Below are 11,022 nucleotides of genomic sequence, written 5' to 3'. Positions count from 1 at the left end.
CATTGGGGAGGGTATGTGCTATGGTGAAGACTGTGAATTGTGTAAGACTGCTGAATCACAGAAACAAATAACACATTATATGTTAAAAAAAAAAAAAAGAAGAAGAAGAAAGGAGGGAGAAAAAAAAGGGGTGGAAGTCAGAGGGGGGGGCAAAGCCTAAGAGACTGTAGACTCTGAGAAACAAACTGAGGGTTCTGGAGGGGAGGGGGTGGGGGGATGGGTTAGCCTGGTGATGGGTATTAAAGAGGGCGCGTTCTGCATGGAGCACTGGGTGTCACACGCAAACAATGAATCATGGAACACTACATCAAAAACTAATGATGTAATGTATAGTGATTAACATAACATAATAAAAATAAATAAATAAATAAAAGTAAAAAACAAAAGAATCTGTGTAAATTCATATGTTTAAATCCTAATACCCAATATGATGGTATTAGGAGGTAGGGCCTTTGGGGGTATTAGATCATGAGATTTGAACCGTCTTAAATGGGATTAATATTCCTGTAAAAAAGACTCCACAGACCTCCCTAGCTCTTCTGCCACATAAAATATAATGAGAAGTCTGCAACCAGGAAGCGGGCCCTCACTCACCCATACTGGCACCTTGCTCTCAGACTGCCAGTCTCCAGAACTCTGAGAACAAATGTTTGTTGTTTGTAAGTCACTCAGTCTGTGGAATTTTGCTACACCAGCCCAAACAGATGAAGATGCCCACTATTTAAATTTTTTTCTTCTTCTTTTTTTTTTTTGAGATGTCATGGTCTCCTAATTTTCTTCCCATTCCTCTGGTGTCTCCTTAAATTTACTTTTTCCTCTTTTATTCCTTAATTATCTGGGTTCTTAAGAGTACCACTTGAAGTTCTCTTGTGTTCAAATTTTATACATACTCTCCGAGCAATCTCATCCTCTCCCATGCCTTAAATTAACATAGCTTTACCAAATGTGTATCTTGTCCCAGACATTCTTCATAGGAAATCCATATATCCAACAGTATTCCAAACATCAGCACTTGAATGTTTACAATGATCTTTGAACTTACCTTCTCTCCACAAAACTGCTTTTCCTATAGCACTTCTTATCTCAGTAATGGCATTATACACCAGCTGCCCAAACCAGACACCAGGTAATTTTCCTTCCTCTTTACTGTCCTGACCACTAATAAATCACCAAGTCTTGCAAATTTTATTTCCTCAAATTCCTGAAATATATCTCCCTCCTTTTCCTTGACTTTTGTTTATTGCCAAACCCAGGCCTCCATCACATTTTACCTGAATTACTCCAACAGTTTGATAACTACCTAACCAACTCTATAACAAAGTTGATCTTCTGAAATAAAAATGGAAACAACTGCTTTTCAATTTAAAATCCTTTGAGTTTTCTGGTAACCTCAGGATACATTCCTTCTTCATTCTTTGTTTCAGAGGTACAGGTCTGTGATTCAACAGTCTTACACAATTCACAGACGGGGGGGAATCAGAGGGGGAGACGAACCATGAGAGACTATGGACTCTGAGAAACAAACTGAGGGTTCTAGAGGGGAGGGGGGTGGGGGGATGGGTTAGCCTGGTGATGGGTATTAAAGAGGGCACATTGTGCATGGAGCACTGGGTGTTATACGCAAACAATGAATCATGGAACACTACATCAAAAACTAATGATGTAATGTATGGTGATTAACATAACATAATAATAACAAAAAAAGGATACATTCCTTCATCAGGGAAATAAAGGCTCTTTCTGCACTTTTTGCACCCCTTTCCAGTTCCAACTTAGTAGTCTCTAGTCTCTTCCAAATTCCCAAGCACCCTACCTTGCTTTCTTTTATATGTACACTATCAAATGTAAACTTTCCAATTATGCACTCTCTGCCTAGCATTCACTTCTCCCTTTACAACCAGATATCTTACACACACACACACACACACACACACACACACACACACACTCACGGGCCTCCCTCCCTCTCACTGTGCTGGTTAACTTCTACTGATCTTTCATGTCTCAACTTGCATGTGACTTCCCTTGGGAAACCATTCCTTGATTCCTTAGAGGCTCCTCCTAAGTGCTAACCAAGCACGCTGTAATTCTTCCTTTCATAGAGCTTCTTAAATAGCTGTGCTTATTCTAAGTGGTTGTCTTCCAACCAGACTGTCAGCTCAGTGAGGGAGGGTACTGTGTCTTATTCCACCACTCTTATGTTTCTGGTTTCTAGCTCAGTTACAGGAATTTGGACACTTAACAAAGCTACTATTTTTTTAAGAAATAGATATACCTTCCCAAATAATTCAGGCTTTTATATGAAAGTCCACAAAAGTCTTCACTTCTTACTGGGGGGTTGGGGTGGGGAAGGACCAAAGTCTTTAAATTGCAGTATCCTACATGACTCCACATGATCTGAACTTCCCATTGTTCACCTTTCTCTTGTTTCAAATCATTTTTCTAGAATTCTTTGTTCATTTTTCCTTGCCTTTACACCAGGCATTGCTTTTATGGTGGGATGTGAATGCCGCCATGCCACTATCAAGACCAAGCGTACCACCCAGTTTGTGGACTGGTGTCCCACAGGTTTCAAGGTTGGCATTAACTACCAGCCCCCCACAGTGGTGCCTGGGGGCGACCTGGCCAAGGTGCAGCGGGCCGTGTGCATGCTAAGCAACACCACAGCCATCGCTGAGGCCTGGGCCCGCCTCGACCACAAGTTTGACCTGATGTATGCCAAACAGGCCCTTGTGCACTGGTACGTGGGCGAGGGCATGGAGGAAGGGGAGTTCTCCGAGGCCCGAGAGGACCTGGCTGCCCTGGAGAAGGATTATGAAGAAGTGGGAACAGAGTCTATGGACGGTGAGGATGAGAGCGAGGAATTCTAGGGGGTCCTGGCATCTGTGACGTCCGCTCTCTCCCTAGTTTTGTATTTCTCATTCCACTGTTTCCCTAACCCCCTACAAATACAGTGTCTCAAGCAAAAAAAAAAAAAAAAAAAAAAAAACATGCTGTCCTCTCTGACTGGAATGCTATCCCCATAGATGTCCACATAACTTTCTCTCTCAACAACTTAAGATCTCTCCTCGTATCTCAGCTTCTCACTAAGGTATTTCCCGGCCTATATTTAAAATCTCAACTTGTCCCCACAAAAACCCCATGCAAATATATGCAGTGTCCCTGATTTATTTTCCTCCCTAATAATTATAATCTCTAATTTATTATATTTTGCTTCTGTATGGTATTTATCTTATATATCTTTCTACCTTTTATAAAATGTAAGCTCCATGAAGGTAATGGATTTTGTCTCTTTTTGTTCACTGCTATATTCCCAATGTCTAGAATATGCTTGCCCTTATTGAAAAAATTGATTCAGTAACAATAAAAAAGTGCTCATAAAATAAGTAACAAATTGGTAAAACTTTGAATAAGTAATTATAGGGTAGTTTTAGCTTCTATACAGATATGTTCTTCAATACGTTTAACAATATTAACTTTTAAATACAATTTATGCTATTCATTTGAGTATTTCATGAAACTGTCACAGGCCATGTGCTAGTTTCTACTATTTATCATTTATCATTTTATTTCCATTAGACAGTTTTTTTATGTCTACTTTCTATTATCCATAGATTACACTGAGATACAAGAAATAATTTTTTTCATTGTGGTTTATTTAACATCATGTTAAAATACATTCTTAGTGAGAATCACTACCTGAAACTGATTCATGGTATTGCTGCCCTTATTTTTGAAAATCTGGCTTACCGATACATAATTTCCTCTAGTTAAAATACATTTATGGTTACACAAAAGCAAAAGAAATAATTTAGGCAGATAGTGTATCATGATTTCCCACTTATCTGAAGGTCATCAAATTACTTGTAGTAAAATTAACCATTCATGAATTTGGCTATTTTTAATCTGATTTGACATGATTATAATACGTCTGCTAATGTTGTTAGCAGAATAGAGGCTGACTGGCTTTTTTTTCTTCCTCATAATGAACATATAGAGTTCATCTTTTGCCTGGAAACTGCTATATCCACAGACAATCATGGTGGGGCCAAAGGAGCCTAGTATATTTCACTAGCACAAATTTTGCCCTTTACTCTACAAAAGACAAATAAACAGAGCAATGGGGCTTCCAGGCCTTGTTGAAACATGATTTAGTTGAATAATAGCTTGTTTGAATTCACGTTTATAGCAAATGACACAAAAATTTGACAGCAAAGAACATCCTCATGGCCACTAGCACACACTGTCCTTGAGGAATGATAAGTAATAATGTAGCATTTCAAGGACTGTGAATGTTCTAAAGCATCTGATTTGGTCTAATATGCCATTTAATATGCATTTGAAGTTTGTGGCTCTGGACTCCTTTGACTGCTGCAGCCAGTGCCCCTCTCCTGCCACATCTGTTCAGCTGACGTTGCCATCAACATTCCACCGGAGTCAGTGCAACCTCAGAATAGACTTTTCTTGGTGCAACACAGCAGGCGTGTTCCACCTGACTGCTACCACACATTCATCAAGAGAGGAATGATTAATGATTGCGATCCCAAATGGCTTTAAAAATCTGTTTTAAATAAATCTGTCTTTTACCTGTGGCCCCGGAACCTACAAGCTTATAGCTATTTAATTAACATGCATCAATAGTCCTGAATCTCCATAGGTCCATATGAAATGTACTACTTAAATCTAATATAGTCTACCTCCTTGCTTAGTATTTAAACATATATTTAAAAATCCTCTCCTTAGCCAAAATTGTGCAGTTACAGACATGTGCACAAATGTTAACATTTATAATATAAGAAGTAACTTTGTAGTATCTCGTCTACTTGGCAGACTCTATATAGAAATTCATATTCTTCTGCTCTATTTAGTTACTTATCCTGGAGAAAAATTATGAAATTCAAATTGCTGCACTGTTTTCTTTTCTCTCTAAGTGTGATCCATGGGCCTATTGTATTAAAATCACCCAGGCTACATCATAAAATTGTAGAGTTCTGGACTCCACTCACTATTCACTGATCCCCAGGGTTAGAGTCCAGGAATCAATATTTCTACCTGTGCCAGATTATTTTAAAGTATACAGAAGTTTGAGAAACCTTGGTTTAGAAGTTCTTACTACAGACTTTACATATTTTTCCACCAGATATGTAAGTTTACAATTGTAACTTTTATTTTTGCAATCATTTCAAAGTATAACAAAAGGCCTGTCAAACAAATTGCTCTTTATTTCAGTAAGAAACTATGCAAATATCATTTTGAAGATTCAAGAGAACATTTTACCAATGAAGGAATGTTATCTCATTACCCATACAATGTGGCAAATGTTATTCTTGATGTTTTTATAGACTTCCTTAAGTGTTTTCATTGATTGCAAGTGGTTAGTCGTGTTGATTACTGCTTTAAAATTCCTAGTTTCTCTTGCTCAACTTCATGTGTGCACGTCATTTGAAAATATAGACATGTGTATGCAAGTATGTGCATAAATCTTTTGTGTACATGTATGTAAATAAGAAAGCACACGTGTACATACATATGTGTTGACACCTTTTATATACATACGTGTGCATATGTATGAAAACATACTCATGTGCATTCATGCTTACATACATCTGTACAAATGCATGTATAAACATAAATGAAAACATACACAAAGCACACACATATATGCATGCCCTCATATACATATACATGCATGTACACATACATTCGTGACACCCATACTTTGTAGTGGAAACTCTTGAGAATATTATGGAAACCAATGTTTACTTAGTGTTCACATTTTTCTTTCTACAGTAATTTGTAATTCTTCCCTCAAGTCTAGAAAACTTCATAGTGCTGGAAATGTCTGTTTATAACTTCCTCATTCTGTTCTGCTAAGAATTCTAATGACTTTATAAATGATTCCATTTTGAACATGATAACTAATACTCTAGCAAATATATGTACACTAGAAAGAAAATAGGGGCCAAAATAGAATGAAGAAGTGAGTCAGTGAATTGGAGAAATAAACAGAAAAGGCAGTCACAATAATGAACTTCAAAATGTACAGGCTTAAAACGAAAAGCAACAGATTTATGGTGGAGAAAAGCTTAAAAAGAATTCCTTTAAGTGGAAACTTGGAGAATGTGGAATTTAACAATTACACATAACCCTGATTTTTCTTGGAATTAGTTTTCTTTACTTTAGATAATGATTTTTGAAATCTATCATTTTTACAAACAAAAACTACAAAAAAGTCTTGTCGAATCTCTTTTAAGCATATGCTTATTAATTCATTAATAGAAGAACACTTTTTATGAGTATATTGCATTGTGAGTTTATTTTTCTTCCCTCTGCTTTTCTTAACCACATAAACAGGTAAAGAAAAAAATGCCTTCCTATTCCATCAACTCTTGCTTTACTTTGATAAGTACTTGAAAATATTTGAATATATTCCTATAAAAATGTTTGAATTCCTAAAGAGTGTACTGAATTTGGAAGACAAAGGTCAAGATTTATTATTCTTCTATAATATCATAATATGTAAACTTTGGTAAAAAAATTAAGGGTAATACATATTAATTAAACTTTAGTTACTGTATTGAAAAATGCTGCTATTATTTTTGACATTAAAACAAAATCTTTGCCTATTTACATGCAATTTTCTAACTGTACTATTATCTTATTAATAAAAGAAAAATCATGGACATGAAATCTTACAGGAAAATTTTAAAAATAATTAACAAAAATGAAAAGAAAACTGTTAGTATCAAGGATATTTTCAAATCTACCTCACTGCTATAATCTGGACATTTCAGTAATCCAATTTTGACAAAATTAAGACAGTCTAAAAGAAACCTACTCTTGTTAGCTTAGTGACTATTTTAAAATGAGGAGAGTACTCTGTTAAAATTTGCTGTAAATTAAATTTTCACTTCTATTTATTTGTCTTGGTACCTTATATTTTGATATTCAAAGACCCTTCATACATGTAATTTCAGAATTAAATTTCACAAATTTTTTCCCAACTTAGTAGATATTTTTGCTTTGTTTTGTTTTGGTTTTTATTTTATTTATTTACTTACTAACTTCTTGACTGCTTCAGGTAACAATTTGGCCAACAAACCGTAACAGTAACAGAATGCTATTTGGTTAATTTTATTTTGAAGAATCTAGTAGTATCAGGCTATACATTTTCTTCTTTTAATTATATATTCCTATTATTTTTTCATATATTTACCCTACTAAAGGTATTTATTATTTGTTATACAGTATATATACTAACTACTAGGAAGTCATATATTAAGACATTTACATCCAGTAATAAATTTAATCCTCCCAATGGAGAGAATTACATTCCTGGGGAAACTGAGGTTCAGTTAAGTAACTTTTGTCAGGTTATATGGCTACTAACTGAATAGCCAGATTATAAATTGAAGCAGTCTGACTTGAGGGTATTCTGTCATTATCTTTCTTTAAGCTGTCATTTAACATTTCTAACATGATATTTTGAAACAATTTTAGATTTGTAGAAGCTTAGCAAAGATAGTATGGAGAGTTCTCTTATACCTTTCACCTAACTTCCCCTAATTTTAACATCTTACATAACTACTACATAATTATTGAGGCTAAGAAATTAACTTTAGTATAATATTATTAACTAAACCACAAACTTTTTTTTTTCCACTTCACCAGTTTTACCACTAATATCCTTTTTCTATTCTGAAAGCCGATCCAGGATTCCACATTGCATTTAGTTTTCCTATCTTAATCTCCTCCAACAATGAGTTTTCAGTCTGTTCTTATTCTTAATGACCTTAACACTTATAGAGAGTAGTGGCCAAGTATGTTGCAGAATGTCTCTCAATTTGTACATGTCTGATGTTTTCTCTTCTTTAAATTTTTTATTGTTATGTTAATCAACATACATTACATCATTAGTTTGTAATGTAGTGTTCCATGATTCATTGTTTGAGCATAACACCCAGGGCTCCCTGCAGGACGTGCCCTCTTTAATACCCATCACCAGGCTAACCCATCCCCCCACCCCCCTCCCCTCTAGAGCCCTCAGTTTGTTTTTCAGAGTCCATCATCTCTCATGGTTCGTCTCCCCCTCTGATTTACCCCCTGTCTGATGTTTTCTCATGACTAGATTGAGGTTATGGATTTGGGAGAAAAATACCAGAGTTGATGCCCCTTCTTAGGCATCAAATCAGTAGTGCATGATATATATTTGACTTATTATTGGTTATGTTAACATTTACCATTTGGTTAAGGTGGTATCTATCACATTTCTTCCTGTAACATTAGTATTTTTTCCCTTTGTATTTAATAAATATTTGAGATGGGGTGCCTGGGTGGCTCAGTCCATTAAGCAGCCGACTCTCGATTTTGGCTCAGGTCATGATTTCAGGTTCCTGGGAAGAAGCCCCATGTTGGGCTCCCTGCTCAGCAGGGAGTCGGCTTCAGGATTCTCTCTCTCCCTCTCCCTCTGCCCCTCCCCCTACTCTCTATCTCTCGAAAATATATATATATTTGAGGTAATATACTTTGAGGTTATAAAATACCCTGTTTCAACTTAAACTTTTGCTCTCTTAGCATGCTTTGGTAGATTTTTTTTCCTGTGGTTTCTTTCTTTTTTTAAATTTTTTTTGTTATGTTAATCACCATACATTTATCATTAGTTTTTGATGTAGTGTTCCATGATTCATTGTTTGCATATAACACCCAGTGCTCCATGAAGAACGTGCCCTCTTTAATACCCATCACCAGGCTAACCCATCCTCCCACCCCCCTCCCCTCTAGAACCCTCAGTTTGTTTTCCAGAGTCCATCGTCTCTCATGGTTCGTCTCCCCCTCCAATTCCCCCCCCCTTCATTCTTCCCCTCCTGCTATCTTCTTCTTTTTTTTTAACATATTATATTATTTGTTTCAGAGGTACAGATCTGTGATTCAACAGTCTTGCACAATTCACAACTCTCACCACAGAACATAACCTCCCCAACGTCTATCACCCAGCCACCCCATCCCTCCCATCCCCCACCACTCCTGCAACTCTGTTTGTTTCCTGAGATTAAGAATTCCTCATATCAGGGCGCCTGGGTGGCTCAGTTGGTTGAGCGACTGCTTTCAGCTCAGGTCATGATCCTGGAGTCCCGGGATCGAGTCCCGCATCGGGCTCCCTGCTCGGCGAGGGGCCTGCTTCTCCCTCTAACCCTCCCCGCTCTCATGTACTCTCTCTCTCTCTCATTCTCACTCTCTCAAAATAAATAAATAAATCTTTAAAAAAAAAAGAATTCCTCATATCAGTAAGGTCATATGATACATGTCTTTCTCTGATTGACTTATTTCACTCAGCATAACACCCTCCAGTTCCATCCACGCCCTTCCAAATGGCAAGATCTCATTCCGTTTTGATGGCTGCATAATATTCCATTATATATACATACCTCCTTTTATCGATTCATCTGTCGATGGACATCTTGGCTCTTTCCATAGTTTGCTATTGTGGACATTGCTGCTATAAACATCGGGGTGCATGTACCCTTCAGATTCCTACATTTGTATCTTTGGGGTAAATACCCAGTAGTGCAATTGCTGGATCATATGGTAGCTCTGTTTTCAACTTTTTGAGGAACCTCCATACTGTTTTCCAGAGTGCCTGCACCAGCTTGCATTCCCACCCACAGTGTAGGAGGGTTCCCCTTTCTCCACATCCCCGCCAACATCTGTCGTTTCCTGACTTGTTAATTTTAGCCATTCTGACTGGTGTGAGGTGGTATCCCATTGAGGTTTTGATTTGGATTTCCCTGATGCCGAGCGATGTTGAGCACTTTTTCACGTGTCTGACGGCCATTTGGATGTCTTCTTTGGAAAAAATGTCTGTTCATGTCTTCTGCCCATTTCTTGGTTGGATCATTTGTTCTTTGGGTGTTGAGTTTAAGAAGTTCTTTATAGATTTTGGATACTAGCCCTTTATCTGATATGTCATTTGCAAATATCTTCTCCCATTCTGTCGGTTGTCTTTTGGTTTTGTGGACTGTTTCTTTTGCTGTGCAAAAGCTTTTTATCTTGATCAAGTCCCAGTAGTTCATTTTTGCCCTTGCTTCCCTTGCCTTTGGCGATGTTTCTAGGAAGCAGTTGCTGTGGCTGAGGTCGAAGAGGTTGCTGCCTGTGTTCTCCTTTAGGATTTTGATGGACTCCTGTCTCACATTTAGGTCTTTCAACCATTTGGAGTCTATTTTTGTGCGTGGTGTAAGGAAATGGTCCAGTTTCATTCTTCGGCATGTGGCCGTCCAATTTTCCCAACACCACTTGTGGAAGAGACTGTCTTTTTTCCATTGGATATTCTTTCCTGCTTTGTCAAAGATGAGTTGACCATAGAGTTGAGGGTCCATTTCTGGGCTCTCGATTCTGTTCCACTGATCTATGTGTCTGTTTTGGTGCCAGTATCATACTGTCTTGATGATGACAGCTTTGTAACAGAGCTGGAAGTCCAGAATTGTGATGCCGCCAGCTTTGCTTTTCTTTTTCAACGTTCCTTTGGCTATTCGGGGTCTTTTCTGGTTCCATACAAATTTAGGATTATTTGTTCCATTGCTTTGAAAAAAGTGGATGGTATTTTGATGGGGATTGCATTGAATGTGTAGATTGCTCTAGGTAGCACTGACATCCTCACAATATTTGTTCTTCCAATCCATGAGCATGGAACGTTTTTCCATTTCTTCGTGTCTTCCTTAATTTCTTTCATGAGTATTTTATAGTTTTCTGAGTACAGATCCTTTGCCTCTTTGGTTAGATTTATTCCTAGGTATTTTATGATTTTGGGTGCAACTGTAAATGGGATCGACTCCTTAATTTCTCATTCTTCTGTCTTGTTGTTGGTGTATAGGAATGCCACTGATTTCTGTACATTGATTTTATGTCATGCCACTTTACTGAATTCCAGTATGAGTTCTAGCAGTTTTGGAGTGGAGTCTTTTGGGTTTTCCACATAAAGTATCATATCATCTGCAAACAGTGAGAGTTTGACTTCTTCTTTGCTGA

At 37.3% G+C, this 11,022-nt stretch overlaps 1 protein-coding gene across 1 annotated transcript; it reads left to right on the top strand.

The window, feature by feature from the left end:
- Positions 1–2,492: 2,492 nt before the first annotated feature.
- Positions 2,493–2,870, top strand: LOC112825288 (tubulin alpha chain-like). The gene has a single exon (XM_025873369.1). The coding sequence runs from the start codon at positions 2,493–2,495 to the stop codon at positions 2,868–2,870; it is 378 nt and encodes a 125-aa protein (XP_025729154.1).
- Positions 2,871–11,022: the final 8,152 nt, after the last annotated feature.

The sequence above is a fragment of the Callorhinus ursinus genome, unplaced genomic scaffold (genome assembly GCF_003265705.2).
Source record: "Callorhinus ursinus isolate GAN/ISIS: 27379988/994484 unplaced genomic scaffold, GSC_fseal_2.0 scaffold12, whole genome shotgun sequence".
Classification (NCBI taxonomy): domain Eukaryota; kingdom Metazoa; phylum Chordata; class Mammalia; order Carnivora; family Otariidae; genus Callorhinus; species Callorhinus ursinus.
The sequence above is the reverse complement of the archived record's forward strand: the minus strand, read 5'-3'. Positions and strand labels throughout refer to the sequence as shown.

Bases quoted from the DNA above. Each gene is read 5' to 3' on its own strand.
- LOC112825288 (XM_025873369.1), top strand. From the start codon at position 2,493: ATGGTGGGATGTGAATGCCGCCATGCCACTATCAAGACCAAGCGTACC.